Genomic DNA, 24,079 nt, shown 5'->3' with positions numbered 1-24,079 from the left:
AATCAAAGTTGATTTTGTTGTTTGGGATTAGAGAATATGGAGAAAAATGGTGCATAAGTATAAATAAAGAAATCAGGCTGGTGGGGAATGGGACCTTAACTGTAAGAGAGGAGCAGTGAATTCGGTGTTAGCCAGATTTTTTTTAATTTGGGATAAATAATTTCAAATGCTATAAAGCTACAGAATGAAGTCAATGTAACTTAGCAGCACCTTTTAGGAGTTTGTATCTTAATGGCTTAATAAATAATCAGGAGGGTTTTCTAGGCTATGACAATAATAATGAATACTGAAGCCAAGGATGTGCATATAAGAAGCAATTAGGAAACAGACAAAATGTTGAGGAAGATAGAAGAACCAGGAAAGGGCAGAAAAGAAAGTCAAGGGAAATGAATTTTTCCATTTGTTTCACATGGACTATGAATATAGGACAGGAATAGGTGATTCATAGCAGAAGAAACTTACTTGGCCGATAGCATTTGAAAGGACATGTCATCTCAAAAATAAAGGCATGTGTTCTAACAAAGTTTTAAGACTGTTAAAATTTCATGTTGCTGAAGTTTTGAGAAAATACTTAAATGATACTGTTTTGGGAATAAAATTAATATAACATTTTGTAATCTGGCATTATATTAAAAATTTAAATATTAAGCCTGACAATTATGATTTTATCATATAAAAACATCCATAGATTATACTTATGAGGATCTGTATTGTAGTATTATTTGTAATAGTGAACATTTGGAAACAATCAAATGTCTATCAGTAGGGGATTAGTTATGTGTAAGTTATGAAGTGGGACAATGACAACCTGTATCCGGCCTTTAGGGGATGGCGAACTGAAAGAAGAGAATGGGAGAAAGAAAGGAGGAGGAGCTTAAGAGGAGGGTGGAATGGAGAAGGCAGCATGAGTGCACACAAAAATGGGAGTGAGAAATTATATTAGTTAAAAAGAAAATTTTAAATTTTACCCTTTAATTTTTTTACCCATAGTTCCTAAATATTAATCTTACCTTATTTTTATGACCTAAGTTAAGCATTTTAGGAACTTTTTTACAAAATACCAAAAGATAACACAGATTAAAAAGAAAAACATTTCAGACTGTATAAATTAAGAATCTTCCCTTCACTGTCACTGCTCCCAGTTCACTAGAGGTAATCATTATTACTTTTCATGTGTATTCTTCCAGACTTCTTTTTTGGTGTGGATGTGTGTGCATATAAATAATTTTTAATAGAAATGAGATTTCATAAACTTTTTTACTCAATAATGTTATAGATAACACTTTAAAATATCTGTACCTATAAATAACTTTGTGCCATACATTTGTAGTTGACTTTAGAAAATGACATGATCCTGGCCAGTGTTTCTCAGTGGTTAAGCATCAACCCATGTACCAAGAGGTCACCTGTTCGATTCCTAGTCAGGGCACATGCCTGGGTTGGGGGCTCCATCTCCAGTAGGGGGTGTGCAGGAGGCAGCCAATCAATGTTTCTCACTCTCTTTCTCCCTTCTTCTCCCTAAAAACCAATAAAAACATATTTAGAAAATAAAATAAAATGACATGAAATTCATTGGTGATGTTAAAGTACTCTTTCAGTTATGTTATTTTACTTTTAAATGGAAAATTAATAACTAATATGTTTTAAAATATAATATCTGTAACTCTTGACCTATCATTTTTGTTTCCCCTGCTCCAGTACACACATTCATGCATGCTTTAAATTTGGATTATCAGTAAAACTCACAGCTCTAATGTTTCACCCTCTTTTATTTATATTTAGCTTCTCCATTGATTCAGTCGTAATTACTGAATCTGATGTACAGAAAACAATGCAAACTGGAAATCGTCTAAAACAGAACATGGATGGTACAACAGAGGTATTATATCCTTAAACTGTAATGTGTACTTACTTTTTTCTTACTGTCATTTCTATGTCTGTGGTTTAGTGGTTGTCCAATAAATAGTTGCTGAGAAGTAAGCATCATAAATATGAGGATAATACCTTATATAAACTACCCAGAAGAATAGAGGAGTTTTTTTCCCCCCTGAATATGATCGGTTTAAAACTTTTTTTATTTTGTATTATATGGGCTGCGTAACAAATTAGTTTCAGTGCCTTGGCCAACAGCTTTTCTTATCACCATTGGAAGTTGGACAAGATCATCTCTAGAGTAGGGTTTAGGGATCTCCTGAACCAAAGATGGTAGATTGGAACAGTGGATGAGGCTTCCTTCAGCACTGGCTATCCTATCTAATAAAAGAGAAACATGGTAATTGGCGTACGACCGCTACCCTTCCCATTGGCTAATCAGGGCGATATGCAAATTAACTGCCAGCCAACATGGCGGCCGGCAGCCAGGCAGCTTGAAACTAACATGAGGCTTGCTTGCTTCAATGACGGAGGACTGCAGCGTTCCCCGCCTGCCTTGCCGGCCTCTGAGCCTGCAGTTTCAAACATTGTAACAAAGATAGAAGCTAAACAAAACCCCAGAAACCAGCTTTCAGCCGGCTGGCATCTCAGAGCTGGAGTTGATACAGAGTTTCGATTATAGAACCTAAACAAACCAGATACCTGTTTTCAGCAGCTGAGGCCTCAGAGCTGGAGCCAAGCCTCAGAGCTAAAGCTGGCCCAGAATAAAAAAAAAAAAAAAAAAAAAGAAAAAAAGGAGCAGTTGGGAGCTTCAGTCCCAGCCTGAAAACAGCCCTCAGCCCCTCACCCAGACTGGCCAGGCACCCCAGTGGGGACCCCCACCCTGAAGGATGTGTGACCAGCTACAAACAGTCATCATCCCCTCATCCGGGCCAAGCCTCAGAGCTAAAGCTGGCCCAGAATTAAAAAAAAAAAAGAAAAAGAAAAAAAGGAGCAGTTGGGAGCTTCAGTCCCAGCCTGAAAACAGCCCTCAAGCCCCTCACCCAGACTGGCCAGGCACCCCAGTGGGGACCCCCACCCTGAAGGGTGTGTGACCAGCTACAAACAGTCATCATCCCCTCATCCGGGCCAAGCCTCAGAGCTAAAGCTGGCCCAGAATAAAAAAAAAAGAAAAAGAAAAAAAGGAGCAGTTGGGAGCTTCAGTCCCAGCCTGAAAACAGCCCTCAGCCCCTCACCCAGACTGGCCAGGAACCCCAGTGGGGACCCCCACCCTGAAGGGTGTGTGACCAGCTGCAAACAGCCCTCATCCCCTCATCCAGGATGGCCAGGCACCCCAGTGGGGACCCCCACCCTGATCCAGGACACCCTTCAGCCAGCCCCCACCCATGCACCAGGCCTCTATTCTATATAGTAAAAGGGTAATATGCTTCCCAGCACTGGGATCAGCGGAGCTGAGAGGCCTCCCGGCACTGGGATCAGCGTGACAGGGGGCAGCGCCCAAACCCCCTGATCACCCTGCAGCTCTGTGTGTGACAGGGGGCGGGGCCACAACCTCCCTATCCGCCCTGCTCTGTTCGTGACAGGTGAAGGCGCCCCAACCCCCTGATCGGCCCTGCTCTGTGCCTGATAGGGGGGAGCTCCCTGACCCCCTGATCACCCTGCAGCTCTGTGTGTGACAGGGTGCGGCGCCCCAACCCCCAACCCCACGGGCCCTGCTCTGTGTGTGACGGTGTAGAGCCATAACCTCCCCATCGGCCCTGCCCTGAGTGTGACAGTGGCGGCGCCCCAACCCCCTGTTCGGCCCTGCTCTGTGGGTGATAGAGGGCAGCACCCCGATCCACCCCCCCGCCACGGGCCCTGCTCTGTGTGTGATGGGGTAGAGCCATAACCTCCCTATCGGCCCTGCCCTGAGTGTGACAGTGGCGGCGCCCCAACCCCCTGATCGGCCCTGCTCTGTGGGTGATAGAGGGCAGCGCCCCAACCCCCTGATCCGCCCTGCTCTGTGTGTGACAGGGGGCGGTGCGCCAACTCCCCTATCGGCCCTACTCTGTGAGTGACAGAGGGGAGCTCCTCAACCCCCTGATGGGCCCTGCTCTGTGCATGACAGGGGGGAGCTCCCCAACCCCCTGATCAGCCCTGCTCTGTGCGTGACAGGGGGCAGCGCCCCAACCCCCTGATTGGCCCTGCTCTGTGCGTGACAGGGGGTGGCGCCACAACCTCCCCATCAACCCCGCCTTGAGTGTGACAGGGGGCGATGCCCCAACCCCCCAATCGGCCCTACCCTGAGCGTGACTGAGGGTGGCATCGCAACCTCCTGATCTTCCTTGCTCTGTGCATGACAGGGGGTGGCGCCCCAACTCCCCAATCGGCCCTGCTTTGAGCCCGACCAGGGGCTGCACCTAGGGATTGGGCCTGCCCTCTGCCACCCGGGAGCAGGCCTAAGCCAGCAGGTCGTTATCTCCCAAGGGCTCCCAGACTGCGAGAGGGCACAGGCCAGGCTGAGGGTCCCCCTTCCCCCCCCCCACCCCGAGTGCACAAATTTTTGTGCACCGGGCCTCTAGTGTTATATATAAAGCCCTCATCTTTTCCAGTGTATGCCATCTAGGTGAACCACCTTCTGCCTCTCCTCAGTGTTGTGTCTATTCCCCATTTATGGCCACTTTTTTGAGAATTATAACTGTAAAACAGCTGATCTTAGTAGATTTTTAGTTCTTAAGTCCCACAGAAAATAAAGATCCTTGCTCTCATTCTGGATGCAGAGGAGAGATGTTGGCTACCTTTTTTATTCTTTCACATTCATTCCATTTGGAGTATCTCTCTGTATGACATTCAGATATTTGGTAAAGAAATACTTGCATGCTGAGAACAAGTTTACATTTTTTAAAAAATATATTTTATTTATTTTTTACAGAGAGGAAGGGAGAGAGGAATAGAGAGTTAGAAACATCCATGAGAGAGAAACATCCATCAGCTGCCTCCTGCACACCCCCTATTGGGGATGTGCCTGCAACCAAGGTACATGCCCTTGACCGGAATTGAACCTGGGACTCTTCAGTCCACAGACCGACGCTCTAGCCACTGAGCCAAACTGGTCAGGGCACAAGTTTACATTTTTTAAAAATTTATGTTTTTTCTATTTATAAAAATAATTTGTATTTATAGACAATTGGATACTATTCATGTGTACCAAGAAGGAAATTTGCTTATAATTTCATGAGCCAAGGCAGCCACTGTTAACATTACTTAAAATTAAATAAATACATCTTATTCATTATACTTAAGAAGTATCTTTTCCCACCCTATAATTGTATATTATTAAATATAAATATGTAAATATTTTCTCACTTTGAATCTTTATTAAGTGCACAGTAGCAAGTACAATTATTTAGTAGAAGTATATACTCAATTATTCACTAGAATTATTGTTTTCAATGAAGAGAATGAAACTGAAATTTATTTATTAAAACTTCTCAGAAGTTTTCTGCCCTAGCTGGTTTGGCTCACTGGATAGAGCATTGGGCTGGGGACTGAAGGGTCCCAGGTTCGATTCCAGGCAAGGGCATGTACCTTGGTTGCAGGCACATCCCCAATAGGGGGTGTGCAGGAGGCAGCTGATCAATGCTTCTCTCATCGATGTTTCTAACTCTCTATTCCTCTCCCTTCCTTTCTGTAAAAAAAATCAATAAAATATATTAAAAATAAATAAATAAATAAATAAAACTTCTCAGAAGTTTTCTAAGAAATACTGATCCTTTGAAGATATTTGAGAGTAGAAGTTTACAAATAAGTTGTGTATAATTAGTGTAAATAAATATGTCATATTTTACTTTTTAATTTAGTGTTCAGATGGTGGATTTGGAGTGGAACAAGAAACAAATATGGTTAAGTTGTTGGAAAAACAGTACCAAGAACGATTAGAAGAAGAAGTAGCCAAGGTAAGTTTATAGTTTGTCCAAAAGATTATTGTGGTTTATACTCCCTTGAGTCTTCAAAAACGTAAGTTTTGTTGATGGTAACACACTTTATTTTTTTGTTATAAGTTTCATACATGGCTTGTCTTTAAGTTCTCAGATACACAGTTGTCTTTAAGTGGAACATCCTGTGATGTTTTCTTTGAGAAAAGGCATTCTTTTCTTGATGGGGAATAGTAATCAGAAACTTTTCAAAATACCAAAACAAGTTTTTATAAATTTGTTACCTTGTGAATAGTAGGAGGTTGGCCTTCCTTAAAGATGGTGAATGTGGTAGGAAATGAGAAAAAAAAGTGGTTGGTCTTTTATATATTACCTTTGCTTACCTTTTCCCAGAGACATTACTGTGATGTTAATGACTATAGATACTCTTAGCTGCTATGCCCAGAGCCATTCTTTTAAACTCTTGAATACCAAGTATATTACCTAGCCTATCATTATGATCCCATTTATTTTGTCTTTGTATTCTCTTTAAAAACTCACATACCTGATCAGGTTCTTATATTGCAACAGTTGAATTCTGAGTTTGTCTTCTTATTTATGGCAATACTTCACTGTTCCAATATAACAATCCCAGTGGAGTATATATATGTTAAAGGGGGAAGATTGATAGGATATACAGGAAATGCATGGGAATTAGGTTAAAAATAAATTAAATGAAGAGGTTAAGAACCAAGGAAATATATGGGCCATCAGGACTTAGTCACTTCTGTATCTGAATTGAATGTTTAGTTCCTGGAGATCAAACTAAAAAGTGAGGCACCATCTTTTATATAGCTCTCATTATGTAGTTCTTTAGAAAAATGTAAGTTTTCTCTGCCTGACTTTTTACTTAATGCAAAAGAAGCACAAACTTTCATTTCTTTTAGAGAATTTCAGAAGTATTTTCGGTTAACAGTAAGCCTTAGTAACAGAGATAGCAGTGGCTTAAATATTCTGTTTATTAAAAGCAACATTATAGAATGCCCTTAAAAGTCTGAGCTTCTTTAGTGAGCTCTGAACTATTTGGAATTTCAGCTCATTGTTGGGGGACAAAAAAAAAAAATTCAAACGCTAAAATATGGGACTTTTCTATTATGTTTCTTTCTGGCCCAAATGCTTTCTGGGGAATTCTTCTCACTTCTTGCTTATGGTTTCTATGGAATTAGTGGGAAAACTGCATTGTATAGAAACCCAAAGCTTCCTGCTCCACAGAGAGCCTGCACTATTTGAGTTCCAGCCTCGGTTGGCCACTAGAGGGTAGTGTTGTCATTTACTAGCCACTTCCTGCTGCTACATACCCTGTGGAGATGACAAATTCTAATTTATATATACTCCATTATTATTTTTTGATTTGTAAAGCATCATTCCTCCATAGGCTCTCCACCCCTCAGCTGTTTCCAAGAACACTCACAGAAGCATTAGCAAGTAAGGAGAGCTGTCTTGGCAAAGTGTAAGGTGGTTTGATGGAAGAATGCAGGTGGACATCTGGAATAAAATCTGTGGACTGAGGGCAGGGAAGGCACCCCCAGGGTAGGGAGGACTACCGTGTCTGCAGTGAGCAATGAAAACGGCTCTACCCATTGGGGTGCAGAAATGAATTTGTTCCCATAAAGGATAAAGAGTGAAGACGAACATTGGATGTTAGCAATCTAAATATTCCTGTTCTGTCCAGCACTATGACACCCCTGAAAGGCCCACTCAGTCTGCCAGGAGCAGAATGGGCTTCTTACTCTTTAGGGAACTGGTACAAATGAACCCCTGAGCATAGCCCAGGGATGGGATACTGGGAACTGCCAAGTCCTGAGATGGCGCTGGGAACACGGCAGAGGTTATAGGTGGAACCTTTTTACAGACAGCTAAAAGAAATTATAAATACACTATACTGAAACATGGAAAGGGGGTTAAGTCATTAATGGGGGTAAATCTGAGGGGGAGTATGTTGATGGCATAATAATAAAAATAAAAAAGCTTGATAAAAATGACAACTCTTGGAGTCCAAGGGAAACTGAGAATTGGCATGATCCTACAACATGAACTGGAGCTGTGCCCATCTCCAACACAGCCTGTGCATGTGCTAATTTTCTTCCAAGTCTCCTCACTTATCAAACATACTGCCATAGTACCTATTTTATTTTAAGCTCTTCTTCCAATAATCTAGCAATGTAGGCATTGTCTTCAACATTTGACAGATGAAGAAACTGAAGGTCAGTTGTTCAAGGTTCCATGGTAAATGAGATGAATACAAGAGCTGGAATGAAGCCCTGTGGCTCTAACACCAGGTCCCTTTGCTATGCTTTGCTCATTTCCCAAGAAAAACTGGATGAATATGCACCTAGAGATGTGAGCATACATATCTACATAGAGCCTCAAAAGGATGCTCACCTTTATCCACCAGTGTTCTTGTCAATGGAGAGGAGTCCAGAGCTTTGTGGCCTGTCCGCACTTCTGGCTGTTCCAGAGTGGAGTGGGTGGTGACCTGGGGCTGTAAAGGAACTGGGCCAGGAAGGTCTCCTCTGCTTGCTCCAGTCTGTCTGCAGGAGTAGAGGGAGGTTTGAGAAACCACAGCCCAGAGGGGCAGGGACAACACCTTGTTGGAGCACACATTCAGGAGCCTGTTGGAACAAGGCTTGGAGGAAAGCCACACCATTACCACGAAGACCACAACAGCATGTACATTTGGTTAAGGAATGGAAACAAATTATGGATAAGAAAGACTCTCTTGACATGACTGCTATGGGCCTTTTAGAGTACCTTTTTGTTTAGTTTATTGTTATTAAAAACAAGACCATCATCCTGCTTTAGATAGAAAATTCCTGTCTACTACAAAATTGTAAGCCCTGAGAAAAGTTCCAAAGAATGGTTGATTTTACAATAAAACAATAGCATGTTGTAAAAGGATGAGTAGAGTGGATGAAAAACGGTTCTACTGAAAGAAACCTCACAGAGTAACTGGGCACGTCAGGGGGGAGTCACACTCCAGGCATATAAATTCTTTTTATGTTGAATTTATTGGGGTGACATTGGTTAATAAAACCATACAGGTTACAGTGTACAGCTCAACAAAACATCTGCATAGTACAGTGTGTGCCCATCACAGAAAGCAAAGTCTCTTTCCATCCCCATTTATCCCCCCTTGGCCCTCTTCTACCTCTATCCACCCACCCTGCCCTCTGGTTGTCACCATACTGTTGTTGTGTCTATGTGTCTATCCTATATAATAAAACCCTAATACGCAAATGGACCGAACGGCAGAATGACCAGTAGCTATGATGCGCACTGACCACCGGGGGGCAGACACTCAATGCAGGAGCTGCCTCCAGTCTGCATTCCCACCAACAGTGCATGAAGATTCCCCTTTTCTCCACATCTTTGTCAGCACTTGTTATTTGTTGGTTTATTGATGATAGCCATTGTGACAGGTGTGAGGTATTATCTCATTGTGGTTTTAATTTGTCTCTCTCTGATGATTAGTGACATTGAACTTCTTTGCATATCTCTCTTGGCCATCTGAATGTTCTCTTTGGAGAAGTGTCTATTCAGATTCTTTGCCCCTTTTTTAAATTGGATTGTTTTCTTGGTGTCAAGTTGTTTATATAATTAGGAAATTAACCCTTTATCATATGTACAGTGGGGCCTTGACTTACGAGTTTAATTCGTTCCAAGACCGAGCTTGTTAAGGAGCTCATTAACTCAAATTACTCTGTCAACTCAATGCAAAAAATCGGCTGAGAGACAACTGGTATCTCAAAAAACTCGTTAGTCGGGACACTTGTAAGTCAAGGCCCCACTGTATCATTTTTGAATATGTTCTCCGATTCAGTGGGTTACCTTTTCATTTTGTTGATGGTTTCTTGTGCTGTGCAGAAGCTTTTTAGCTTAATGTAGTTTCATTTGTTTATTTTTCCCTTGCCTGAGGAGATATATCGGCAAAAATATTGCTAACAAATGTCTGAGGTTTTACTGTCTATATTTTCTTCTAGGATTTTTGTAATTTTGCCACTTAAATTTAAGTCTCTAATCCATTTTGAGTTTATTCTTGGGTATTGTGTAATTTGATAGTCTAGTTTCACTTTTTTGTATATATCTGTCCAATTTTCCCAAAACTATTTATTGAAGAGACTGCCTTTACTCCATTCTATATTCTTGCCTTCTTTGTCAAATAGTAATTGAGCATAAAGGCATGGGTTTATTTCTGAAATCTCTATTCTGTATCATTGATCTGTATGTCTGTTTTTATGCCAGTACATGCTGTTTTGATTACTGTGGCCTTGTAGTATAGTTTGATATGAGGTAGCATGATTTTTCCAACTTTGTCCTTCTTTCTGAATGTATATTCTGCTGCTTTGGGATGAAATGTTCTGTAAACATCAGTCTGGTCCAGTGTGCCATGTTGATTTTTTGTCAGTAAGAGCTATCCATTGATGTCAGTGGGGTGTTAAAATCCCCCAAAATGACTGTGTTACTGTCAATCTCTCTCTTAATGTCCACCAAAATTTTTTTTATATATTTAGGTGTTCCAAGGTTGAGTGCACATATATTTACAAGGGTTATATTCTCTTGTTGGATTGATTTCTTTAATTTTACATGATGCCCTTCTTTGTCTCATATTATGGTCTTTGTTTTGAAGTCTGTTTTGTCCGATGTAAGTATTGCTACTCTACTGTTTGTTTGTTTCTACTTGCATGGAATATTTTTTTCTATTACTTCATTTTCAGTTTGTGTATAGCTTTTGTTCTGAGGTCAGCCTCTTTTAGATGGGTTTCAAAGCCCAGGCATGCTTTATCTCAGACTGTGGCAAGCAGGCTTCCACCATTGCAAATTCTCTGTGGAATGTCCCTTGAAATAAAGTTATTGGTGCAGTTGGTTCTCAGAGGCTTGGATTTGTCAGAGCCAAGGCTGCTGGTCAGAATTTCTAAGTACCTATGCTGGATGGGACACAAAATAAGGAGGGATTTAGGATCATAGTTGGAGTGGAAATTACACAATAGCACAAACCAAGTATTTCACTTCTGGGAACTTAATTGTAAGGAAATAAGATAGGATATGCACAAAGATTTTTGTCACAGTGGTGTTTAAAATAGTGTAAGACTGAAATTAGTCTAAATGTCCAACATAGAAAATTGAATAAATTTTAACATATTTATATAATCTGAAGTTTTAAACTCATTAAAAATTATATAGTAATGTATTTTAACTTGAAAATATATTTACTATGGTCAAGCTATAAACACAGATTACAATATTAGGATTTGACATTTTTATAAGGAAAATGCATATCTGTATCCATATCCATATTGATAGTGAAAGAGAAAGTCAGAAGAGTATTACGAAAGTGTTAGTGGTTTTTCTTGGAAGAGAGAAACATATGGGATTTTATTTCCTTTTTTCTAATTTCTGTTCTGAACATTTATTGCTGTCATAGTAAGAATTTAAAAACTTTTTTTAATTTAAAAAGGCAAGCAGTATAAAAAATACTTTTACATTAGATTCATTGTAAAATAGAAAATCTTTATATCACTTTATCATAGGATTTCTTTTATGAGGTCAGGCTTTTTTCTAATCCATGTGTTTTTTCTTTTCTTTTTTTTATCTTTTAATCTATTTTTTATTTTATTTTTTCCATAACCATTTATTCCCTCTATGCCCTCTTTCACCCCCACCCACACCCTCAACACCCTGCAATCACCACACTGTTGTTCATGTCATGAGTTCTCTTTTTTATTTTATTTTTTCCTCAACCCTTCTCCCCCCGAAACTCCCTCCCCCTCACCAGAGTCATGTAATTTTGAGTGATACCTGCTTTTTCATTTCTGCTGGTATTTAGAAATCTAATCCTTTTTTGTTTACCTTATTCTTTAGGTCATTGTGTCAATGAGTGTAGCATTTGCTCAACAAACTGAACTATCTAGAATATCTGGAGAAAAAGAAAATACTTCATCATCGAAAGAAGCAGATGCTCGTTGTCAACAAGAACAACATTACTTAAATGAAATGAAATTACTTCAGGGTCAGCTTGGTTTTCAGGCTTTTGAGACAATGGACATGAAATGTAAAGAAGAATTTAAACCACTTAGTAAGGAGTTAGGAGAAGATGGGAAGGAAGTTCTATTATCAAACAATGATAATCTTGATGATATACTTGAATCAAAGGACCATGAACTGACTATTTCAGAAGAACTGTTCTCTAAAGATAAAACATTTATAGCCAGAGAATCTGTAAGTATGCCTCCTTAAATATAAAAACTTATATAAAATTGTGACTTTCTTCACTATACAAATATTAGAGCAGTGATGTCGCATAATGGAAAAGAAAAGTATGTAATCCAGTCTTATGATTCACACGATGAAAGTGTTTTATTACTTCTAAGGTGTATGAGTAAATGACTTAATATTATTATTAAATAAAACAAGTCTGGTTCATAGTATCCTTATTTGTCTTAACACATTGTGCATGGTAAAATCTAAGTTATACCTATATTAATTTGTTTTAGGCAGTTCAAGATTAAATATGTTATAATTTGACAATATGAATTAATAAATTTAATATTACCTAATTTAATATGATACTATCACAAGAAAATAGCTAACAATTTAAAGCATTCTAGTCTGTATATACTGATTCTTTTTCTTTACTATCCATTAATGGAGAATCAATTCTGTCTATATCTCAACTATTTGTGCCATTAACAAAATAAATTCTACCTCTTTTAAAATTATCTACATTCAAATTTTTGATTAATGTTCAGGATAGGTTATGTCTTGTTAGTGGCATATTTAAATAAAATTGCCAACTCTTTCTATAGTGCAAATACTCCTGAGGTATTCATGAAAATCTCTTTAATTTACCAGCAACTATTGAAGGCAGAAAAATCAGAATGATCGTTTAAGTAGTAGCTCTTCAGAAATTTAAGTACTTATAGAAACCCATTAAGGAGTTGACTTCTTATGATTATGAGAAAGTGGAATATAAAACTTATTTACAAATAAAATTTATCAGAGATTGTTTCTTATCAAACAGTTCCCTATAGTATTGTGATGACCACTGCATAATATAAATTAAATAGGTAAAATTTCTCATGTTTTATAAATTTAATTTTAAAGTATAAGTATTACATTTATATTATTTTCCCATTATAAAATGTCAAAGGAATAATGAGTTTTAGCTTCATTAAGTAAGGAAGGAATCTTGAGTATCTTTATTCTCCCTTAGAATTAGATTACATCTAAATTAACTGATAAATAACTATTTTATTTTTGGAGAACATGTAACATGTATAGTGATAAACTAACTTCACATTGATTAAGAATTATAATTAAGACAAATATCTTTTTAAAGTATCTCTATATATAAAAGGTTAATATGCAAAGTGTCCCCTCGGAAGTTCGACCGGGAGAATGGGAGTTCGATCAATCGCTTTGATGTGCGCTGACCACCAGGGTGCGGTGCAGAACATGGCGGGCAACCAGCGGTGGCAGCAGGGTGCTGAGGGAGTGAGGGAAGGAGAAGGCAGGGAGGAACCGAGTGATGGCAATGCGCAGGGTGGCGAGGGAAGGAGGAAGCAGGGAGGCTGGGACCCTGGTTGGCCGATTGCCAGCCAGGCCTAGGGACCCTACCCATGCACAAATTTAATGCACTGGGCCTCTGGTTTATAATAAGTATATTAAAAAGTCATATGCTTTGTGGGATTAATAGAATTGCTTTCATATTTATTTAAAATATTGATGCTGACAAATTTCTATAACATGGATTATGATTGAATTTTTTTAAAACTATTATAGATCCATGATGAGATTTTGGTATCAAGCATGGATGCTTCTAGACAGCTAATGTTAAATGAAGAACAACTGGAAGATATGAGGCAGGAACTTGTACGACAATACCAAGAACATCAACAGGCAACAGAACTGCTAAGGCAGGCGCACATGCGCCAGATGGAGAGACAGCGAGAAGACCAGGAGCAGCTACAAGAAGAGATTAAGAGACTGAATAGACAGTTAGCCCAGGTATGGGACTTAAGAGTCCCTTTTCTTCCTGATAAAAATAGTATTATTTATAAAGCGTTTTTTTAAAAAGTCAAAATTATTGCCAAAATGTGAATAAATGCAAATATTTAATGTCAGGAATAGACTCCATCAGCACAACAGCCTTAGGTCTTATTAGGGAGATCTGACTCATTGGAGTGCATTGTGTCCCTACCATTTTATTTATCTTTCTTTGCAGGCACTGGAAAAGGGGCTGCAAGGTTGTTGTTTTCTTAATCATTCCAAATTTTTTGTGCTGAGGTGCAGTTAATATTCAGTTTCCCATATTTATTTATATAGTTTTGTGAGTCACCAATTAACATCTCCAAGGTTTATCTTTATCTGTCCTTAATCTACCTTTTAAATCATGAATAGAAATCTGAAGTGGTATGTTTCTGGATCTTTGTCCAGGGAAACATCTCTTCTTGATTTGAGAAATGCAAATTTACATAACGTTCTTATCCCTTTCTTGGCTAAATTTACATACTCCTTGGTATTTGGGAGCTGGATTCTTATCAATTGCTGTATATAATATACTCTCAAAATCATTGCAGAAAAGCAAGAAATATTTATATAAAAGTTCTTACTAAAACATTTATTTAATTTGGGGAACTTAGCTATTAGGAGAAATAAGAAATAAACAACTCTTAATATGTTCTTTCAAATATAGAGCAATAGGAAATTGGGAGTTCACAAATCATTTCAAAAAATTAATTTTGCTTTTCTTCATTGCATTTTGTAAATTTAAACTTCTGAATTTTCAATGCAAAATTGGCATATAAAATAATATTTCAGTTGCATAAATTCCCAAATATTTAGGCTTAATTAGCTTTTTTTGCTTTTTTGTTCTTTCAAATTTTGCATTGAACTTTATAAATGATTTTAACCCCTTATCATGGGATATGAATCATAGGTAGAACTAGGGTCTATTGGTCCCAGGGGGTTAAAACAAACCTGCTTAATATTTCTGCCTTTATTTTCTGTCGCAAACAATATTCTCTCATGACCTTTTTTCTTATTTAGAGATCCTCAATAGATAATGAAAACCTGGTTTCAGAGAGAGAGAGGGTGCTTTTAGAGGAGCTGGAAGCACTAAAGCAGCTGTCTCTAGCTGGAAGAGAGAAGCTGTGTTGTGAGCTGCGCAACAGCAGTACGCAAACACAGGTAGTATGGACTTTGACCTATCTAGGAGCAATGGATCAACAATGCAGTAGGATTTGTTTGTCTTTGTTGTTGTTGTGAAATGTGTCCTTCATTGGCATTGCACTTAAAATATTTGTGATTGCTTACATGTAAGATAGGTGGAGTTAAGATGCCTTACATTCTATGTAAGTAATTTGAATCTGACATTGCTAGGAGCAACTGTCGTCTCACCGAGCAGACTAACATACTTTATTGTTGCACTATAGCATGCATTAGCTTGAACCTACTGAAATTTTTTCATCTGTAGAGTCTTTTATCTTTTTTTGATAATGCTAATCTCTTGATAAAATATAGTTAAATATTATTTTGTACAGTATCTATTCTGCATGTAAAGGTTTCTGTTTCACTTTGTAACAGTATAAAGGAATGACATGCTATTTCCAAGATGACAGGTTTTCTTTCTATCTTGTCCTCTCTACCTTTACACAAACTTACACAGGAGGAAAATGAAAAGCAAGGGGAAGTTGAGGAACAGCCCTTTAAAGAAAAGGAATTGGACAGAAAACTTGAAGATGTGCCTCCTGCTGTTCTGTCCAATGAAAGGTATACAAAATGTGTATTTTTTTAACACAAACATGAATTAAAATAGTTGTTTCAATGTTATAAGTTATATTTGTCCTTATTTTTATCTTATATATTTTTTATTTGTACATTATATTTTGTATGTAAAGAGTAACAGTTTCTGTTCATTTAAATAGACAAGCATTTAAATTTTTTGTATGTAAAGTAATTTTTAACAGATACTGATCAGATACTTAACTCAGTAAATGTTACAGCATCATTTGGTTCTTGAACATTTCTGGATTAATTTTTTTTTTTTGCTCATAAGGCATTTTTATACTAAAAAAACAAAATTGTATTTGTGGTTTTATTCCTTCACTGGATGGACATGAATTCAGTATAAGCTACCCCCTGCTGTGTTCATGATGAGAAAAAAAAATTAAGTGTGATAGTCCACATGTAGCTTTCATGTATTATTTACTGCATAACAGATGAGAACTTTTTTAAAAATATATTTTATTGATTTCAGAGAGGAAGGGAAAGGGAGAGAGAGAGAGAAATATCAATGATGAGAGAGAATCATTGGTTGGCTGCCTCCTACACGGCCCTACTGGGGATCAAGCCTTGCAACCCAGGCATATGCCCTGACCAGGAATGGAACCATGACCTCCTGTTTCATAGGTCGACGCTCAACTCCTGAGCCACATTGGCTGGGCCACATGAGAATTTTTAATCCATATCCCAGTTTTACAGAGGAACAAACAGAGGATCTGATGTTAACAAAACTTTTCCTTACTTTGATTTTTGTAGAAGTTAGTATAAAAATGTAAAATATAAATGAGAATAGTTATCCCAATTAATATTAAGGATTTTAAGCACAATATTTTAAAATTTGTTGTATTCAAATGAAAACAATTTCTTTAATTTTAAATTAAAACTAATCTCTACTAATTTAATTTCCTCCTTTTCTAATTTCTGTGATTGTCAACCCTTTGTGTCCTCCTAACCTCCTTCCTCAGCTTGCATGGAGGAATTTGGCCCCTAAGATTTTGGCTTCCCCATTGGATCATCAGTATGGAACACAGTCAGTATGGAACTCAAACAAGAAAGACAGTGTATGAAAATTAGAGCTACCATGGCAATATAAAATAAACAATATGTTTATTTTATAATTATAAAATAAATGTTTATTTTGTAATTGAGATAAAGTATTTTTATCTCAATTAGGTATATTTTTTAAATTATGCAGTGTTTAATTATTAGGATTTTTTGTGGTGAGTACTGATAAATTAGTATTCATATTCATTTCTTTTTGCCATCATATTAATTTTAATTATTTCTCTTATATAGAAATGTTTTCAAAATATTTTAGTCTTGGGGTATTTGGGGCTTGAACAAAATTTCAGGAAAAGTTAAAGAAATAAAACCCTTAACTTTACTAACTAAATTATTTAGTTTTATTTTTAATATCCTTGCTTATGTAAGCAGAGAACTTGATCTAGGTGCAAAAATAGATCTGCCTGTTCACTTGACAAATACTAAAGGAAAAATTATGCATTTATTACCTTGTCTTAAAATAGTTATGTCATGTGCCTGTGAAAACAGATATCCTTTAACCTGATTATTGGTGGTCGTTCAGTATGAAACAGAGAGAAAGCTGTGTTAAGGCAGAGGATCTTTTCCATGAAAGTCTCTTATTTTGTCTACATGTATGAAATATAAAGTTTGCCTCTGCAGTGCATTGGTTGAATTAAGCTGTTAAGACACGAGAATTGTTTAATTAGTCTGACTCTAGAAGGTTAATCAGAACATCTTATGAATCACCATTTCTGGCATTATATTATTGACATGGAAAGATGTTAATGTTAAGCAAAATAGAAAGCTTACCAAAGTAGTTTGTCCAGGATAATTCCATTTAAAATATATGTATGAGAGAGATGGTGGGAAAAGTCTAGAAAGATAGGTGTTAAAATGTTAATAGTGATATCTCTGAGTGCTGAGATATTTTGGTGGATGGTTAGCAGTATTTTCTGATTTTTTTTAAATAAGAGTTTTTATAAAAGAGAAACACACATTAATATCATTTGGCTGAAACTAGGTTCCTTCTACTGGTTGAAATGAGAGTGGTATATGTAACTTGAGAAATTTCTGTCTCTGGAGTAGATATAATGGCCTATGACCGTGGTCGGGAAACTGCGGCTCGCGAGCCACATGCGGCTCTTTGGCCCCTTGAGAGTGGCTCTTCCTAAGCCTTAGGAGTACCCTAATTAAGTTAATAACAATGTACCTACCTATATAGTTTAAGTTTAAAAAATTTGGCTCTCAAAAGAAATTTCAGTCGTTGTACTGTTGATATTTGGCTGTATTGGCTAATGAGTTTGCTGACCACTGGCCTATGATATTCCCTCTGGTGTTAATAGATAGTGAAATTTCACAGTAGACCATTTTAAAAATAGGTCTATGCCAATTTAACCAACTAGATCATCACAAGTAAGATATATAAATACACAGTTTTTTCCAGTGGATTTTTAAAATTACATTTTAAAATGCATTCTTTGGCACAATGTAAAACATATATGAATAACCATGAGTGGTATTACCATCTCGTAACTTACATATACTTGGGTTGGGTACTACCACAACTTTTGCACCTCCTTAAATTTTTTTTTAATCTGGAAATTTTTAAATGTATAAAAGAATTTTTTTAAAAAGCACTTCATTGTAGTGCTATTGCATATTATTTTAATAGAGAGGATCTTCTGATACTTTATTTTTCAAGTCAGATATTTTGTAGTTCACTTTTTTGGAGACATAAGCAAAGTGTTTGATTTTTAGAAGATTTAACATTTTAATAAATGTTTCTTTATCTCTACAGGTATGCACTCCAGAAAGCTAATAACAGACTTCTGAAGATCCTCTTAGAAGTTGTAAAGACAACAGCAGCTGTTGAAGAAACAATTGGCCGCCATGTCCTCGGTATTCTGGATAGATCTAGTAAAGGCCAGTCACCTGCCAACCTGATATGGAGGTCAGAAGCAGAGGCACCTATAAAGTCGCGTGTTCATGAGGAACACAAAGGAGGTACTAGCTTTATATTCTGTTGAAACTGTTATTATCATCATCAATAAATCTTAGAGTTCAAGGCACTTTGCTATGTATTGAAAATAAAGTGGTTTCCCAACAAAAAGACCTCCAAACACAAATGCTTTAGAGCCACTGTTCTCAAAACACCATTATTGTATAGCATTTACAAGTGGTGTCTTAGAGTTGTCATTATATATACTCAGGGTTACTACTGTGCTACATAAATCAGGGGAAGTTTAATTTCACCACTAATAAAAGAAAAATTTTACATCACCACTCAGGATTCTTACCAGTAACCAGGAGGTTTAGGCAATATCTTGCAACCACCCTATAAATAAAGGAAAGATCAGAAATAAAGAGCTTTTAAGAATCAAACAACAGTTTCACATATCTGTTGATATGATTAGAAGAAAGTTTTTATAAGAAATCCAAGGTTTGAATTTATCTTTGAACAATCCTCTGTTACACTATTTCTTCCTTTTGGAAAAGTGGTGTGAAATACGGCAGAATATGTGTGGATCCAGAAATTAGGTCCTGACGTGACGTAGCTGCCTTCCTACCTTTTTTCAGCTGTGTGGGCTAGGCTCTGCTTTGAATTTCTTACTTTCATATTGCTGACCTCCAGTCTCTCCTATTTTTTTATCCCTTGTTTCTTACTGTAGAGGGAGTCAGGAAATTAGAAGGGGAGAAAGTTTTTGTCAAGTGGAGAGAAATAGTCTGGCTCTTGGATCAGAAGATCAAGCCCATGGTTCACTTCCATGCCACAACTAATCATTTCTCCCCAGTTAGAGGCTGACATTCTAAAAATGCCAGCTTATGCAGTTTTTGAGAGTGTTCTGTTTAAATTTCATGTGAGAAGGAAGTTATCCATGCCACTAACAGAAGGTTTGCCTAATTACAAGTTGGCCAGTTGCATGTTTCTAAGTGCAGAAAAAACTTGATTTGGAACTTTAAGTAAATTAATATAAAACAACTCAGTCAAAGTCAAAGATAATTTTAAAAGCTGCTTTTAGTAATTAGACCTGAAATAATACTGTATTTTAAAACTGCTTTCAAATTCATTCTTATCAGATGTTGTGAGAAGTATTTTTCTAATCAACTTTAAGCTCTCAATCAAAGGCTATTTTATTTCTTCAAATGAAACTTGATATATATAAAAGAATTAGGTAGTATTTTCTTGGTTTCTTTGTAAGAGTGTTTATCAAATTACACATTTTTGAAAGTTATTTTATAAACGGCTTTTACTTAATCATCTGGGAGGGGGAATTTGCTATTCTGCTAAGACCTAAACTAAACCATATGCAAAAGACACACTCTGAGGAATGTTCTGTAGAGTACAAAATACTTTGTGCTTTCTTTGATAGCAGTTCTCTTAGACCTTTTTCAAGGTGGCTGCTGAAATGCTCAGGAAAGAGCATTTATTAAAAGACAGCAAACTCTCTTCAGAGCAGTATTCTCATAGTTATAAAAAGGAATAAGTTGGTAATTTAATGCAAGCACAGAGGATTGTATTTATGTTCATTTTCTGTGAGAAAGCAGATCTGCAAGGACATCTGATCTATTTTCTTGCATGGTTATATCTACACACCCCTTTATAGATTAAATATGTCTGCTTCCTACTTTAAGATAGCCAATAATACAGTAGCTTTTTAGTTCTAAGCAGTTCTTATCAGCCAAATTCTACAAACATTTATTGAGCAGTTTCTCTATGCCCTCTGCTTTATAGCAATTCACAGTCTAGTGAAGTAGATACTGAGATTTCAATTCAAGGCAAAATAAACTCATAGTACTTAATTTTTACTTAAAAACCACTCTATGTGCACTTGAATCGATTAAGCCTTTTAAAATTTTAATTATTTAAAAGAGTCTGAAAGAGCAATATTAAGATATAAGAGGAAAAATTAAGAAATACAGTGTGTACAATATTATAGCAGAGATAAGAATGTTGCTGTTTTTAGTATCATTGGTTATAATGTTTATTTATCATTTAATTACTTAGTCTTTGTTTTTTATGTTTAACAATGATATGGTAGTCTTTTTTTAGATCTGTTAAGTGATATGTACTGGGGTTTTTTGTTTTGGGGGTGTTTTTTTGATATGCTAGTCTTATTAATAAAATTGGGATGACCATTAGTATCATTTTGGGGACACTTATCAGATCCATTTTGCATATTGAAGGTGTTACTGGCAATGTCAGCTCTTGGTTCTTGAGTTTGGGAAAAAAGAATTCAGAACTCTAGTAGGAAGAGAGTTTATTTAGTATGCAAAGCGAAAGTACACTTGAAGAAAAGATTTGAGTGGGCTGCTCAGAATGCTGTCTTGGCCTTTTAGAAACAAAGTCACAAAGACAGAAAAAGTGAGCCACCTGGGCTGTGTGTACTCAGGAAACAAGTACAGAGGCAAAAGGGGCCCTCAGAGACAGGTTCAGGGAGTTAGGCCAGGACATGCTGTGGCTGCTCATTGCCCCTCTGGCTGCAAGTGTTGTGGGAACCCTTAGAGCAGCGGTTCTCAACCTGTGGGTCGAGACCCTTTGGGGGTCGAACGACCCTTTCACAGGGGTCGCCTAAGACCATCGGAAAACACATAGATAATTACATATTGTTTTTGTGATTAATCACTATGCTCTAATTATGTTCAATTTGTAACAATGAAAATACATCCTGCATATCAGATACTTCCATTACAATTCATAACAGTAGCAAAATTACAGTTACAAAGTAGCAACGAAAATAATTTTATGGTTGGGGGTCACCACAACATGAGGAACTGTATTAAAGGGTTGCAGCATTAGGAAGGTTGAGAACCACTGCCTTAGAGCTTAGGAGAAAGAAAGCAAAGATGCACACCTAAAGAAAGAAAGTGCAAGCATGCTCTAGAGCAGTGGTTCTCAACCTCCCTAATGCTGCAACCCTTTAATACAGTTCCTCATGTTGTGGTGACCCCCAACCATAAAATTATTTTCGTTCCTACTTCTTAACTGTAATTTTGCTACTGTTATGAATCGTAATGTAAATATCTGACATGCAGGATGTATTTTCATTGTTCCAAATTGAACATAATTAAAGCATAGTGATTAATCACAAAAACAATATGTAATTATATATGTGTTTTCCGATGGTCTTAGGCGAGGCGACCCCTGTGAAAGGGTCGTTCAACCCCCAAAGGGTTGCGACCCACAGGTTGGCGACCCACAGGTTGAGAACCACTGCTCTAGAGAGTACATATGCTGGGTCCTTTGTCTTAAGGGTTTTTATCTGTTTTCTAAAGGTGGGAATTTTAGGGGAGGTCTCAGGAGGATCTCAATAAAATGTTCATCAGCTTTACAGGTGTGTCCTTTAATGTGCTGATGCATCAAAATGAGCATATACAGTGGTCAGGGTCATCCTCTGGTCAGTTTCACCTTCAAAGAATGTCACCAAAGAGGGACCTGACCAAGGCGAGTCTGCCCCAGTTTGGTCTAAAATGTGTAAATAAGACCTTGCTACTTATTATCTGGATTTAAATTGGTTGACCAGTTTGTTCAGGTGTCTCAGTTTCCCCATTTCACTTGCCAAGGAATTTCCCTAGCTTCTTCACTGACCTGTCTCAAAGGAAGTATTGAATTAATAGAATTTATAATTTAATTTTCGCATAAACTTTGAAGAAAATATTGGCATTGAAATATTGACACAGTGTTTCATATGTAAGAATTATGTCTGACCTTCCTTCATATTTTAAGGATGCATTATTGCATTTCTGACTTTCAAAATATTTCTTGTCTTATATAACAGAAAAAGTTCATTCTTAATCTGATTATGAAGCAACCTCTGCTTTTCCATTTTTATATATGACTTTGGTTATAGGTAGCACTTGTGATCTATTTTCAGTCTTCATGTCTGAACTTGTTTAGATTTTAAACATGTATGGACTTGTTAACTCTAAAAAAACAAATAATTGATTTTTTTAATGTTTGCTTCCTCATAAGAGCAACCTAGTTTATGAAATTGAAGGGACATTTTGAGCCAATATGAAATCACTTGAACTTGAGTGAATATTAGACTAGTTCATAAAAATTAGTTCTCCCAGAATGTGTTGAAAGAAAACTTTCCTTGAGGCTTGCACTGTGACGGTTCACCAGTCAAATGCATACACCCTCCCTTAGGAAGCCAAAGATCGAATCTCATTTGCTGCCACTTCCTTTTGGAAAGAATACTGGATTAGTACCTAGAAGCCCTTGATTCTTGATCTAGCTCACTGTGACCTTGAGCAAATCTCTCAGTCTCCCAGGGCTTCAGTTGAGTTTTTTCATCTGTCAGGTATGAGAGTCCAACTCGAGTCAGTGGTTTCCAATTAGAGCCATAGAGATCTTCTGAAGGCCATTGGGGCGGAGAAATGCTCTATTAATCACCCACCCTGCTTTAACCTGAGAAGCTGCTTATGTGTGTGGAATGAACATGGTATAATCCATAAAGTAAAATAACGAAAAGATTTTTGAATAACAATTATCTGCTATTTTTAAAATATATTTTTATTGATTTCAGAGAGGAAGGGAGAGGGAGAGGGAGAGAGAAACATCAATGATGAAAGAGAATTATTGATAGGCTGGCTGCCTCTTGCACACCCCACACTGAGGATCAAGCCTGCAACCCAGGCATGTGCCCTGACCAGAAAGGGAACTGTGACCTCCTGGTTCATAGGTCAGTGCTCAACCACTAAGCCATGCCGGCTGGGCCATTATCTGCTAATTTTAAGATACAGATGAGTGGTTCACTGTGTCGAGCCAGCTCAGCCAAGGGTTCGAAAGCCTGAGTGAGGGTGGTGAAGGATGAAGAAATGACAGACAAAGAGAATAAGCTGGGTCTATCAGCCGTGGGCAGACTACGGCCCGCGGGCCGGATCTGGCCCGTTTGGCTGTTCTATCCAGCCTGCAGAGCCGAAAGAGCGGAGGGTTCTCTTGCTCTCCCCTCCGCTCCTTCACCAGCAACAATGTTAACATGGCAACGTCGGGAAACACAGCCGCAGCTCCTTCTTCTGAGTCCAGTTTAAGAACCCATTGTGGCCCTCGAGTCAAAAAGTTTGCCCACCCCTGGCTAGGTGGATCTTCCTGTGCCTGGATGAGGCCACAGAGAAAAACCAGAGGCAAGCTGAGCCTTTATTTTATAGCCAGAGGTAAACAAGGTAGTGTTCACCATAGTTACAGTGTTCTTGTGAGTTTCACTTGTTTTTGGCAGCACTTGCTACATCTCCCTCAGCCCATTAGCTTCCCAGATAAGATCTAGGATCATAGGTCAAGCCTAATTATGCTAAGAGGACTGTGCCCTCTAAGCTGGGACTTATTTGTGGCTTTGCCAACAGGTCAGTCTGAGGCTTAACCCTATAGCCACACCCTACAGTTCACATATCTGAAATCATAAATCTATACACCAAACTGACTATTCGGAAATTTCTGTTGGCATTTTATGAAA

General features: G+C 37.7%; 1 protein-coding gene across 15 annotated transcripts in view; it reads left to right on the top strand.

Moving 5' to 3' along the window:
• AKAP9 (A-kinase anchoring protein 9) overlaps window positions 1-24,079 on the top strand; it is a 126,966-nt gene that overhangs the window by 46,586 nt on the left and 56,301 nt on the right. For 14 of the 15 annotated variants that reach the window (XR_004970913.1, XM_036328235.1, XM_036328234.1 and 11 more), the window contains 7 exons: window positions 1,783-1,879; window positions 5,712-5,807; window positions 11,685-12,041; window positions 13,605-13,829; window positions 14,871-15,011; window positions 15,490-15,593; window positions 18,427-18,632. Coding sequence is in view for 14 of the 15 variants with exons in the window: in XM_036328235.1 (XP_036184128.1) it covers window positions 1,783-1,879; window positions 5,712-5,807; window positions 11,685-12,041; window positions 13,605-13,829; window positions 14,871-15,011; window positions 15,490-15,593; window positions 18,427-18,632 (1,226 nt within the window). In the remaining variant the exon portion in view is untranslated. The remainder of the gene's footprint in view (window positions 1-1,782; window positions 1,880-5,711; window positions 5,808-11,684; window positions 12,042-13,604; window positions 13,830-14,870; window positions 15,012-15,489; window positions 15,594-18,426; window positions 18,633-24,079) is intronic. The other variant, XM_036328238.1, reaches the window with a different exon arrangement.

Source organism: Myotis myotis, unplaced genomic scaffold (assembly GCF_014108235.1).
Source record: "Myotis myotis isolate mMyoMyo1 unplaced genomic scaffold, mMyoMyo1.p scaffold_m19_p_11, whole genome shotgun sequence".
NCBI classification, from domain to species: Eukaryota; Metazoa; Chordata; class Mammalia; order Chiroptera; family Vespertilionidae; genus Myotis; species Myotis myotis.
The sequence above is the reverse complement of the archived record's forward strand: the minus strand, read 5'-3'. Positions and strand labels throughout refer to the sequence as shown.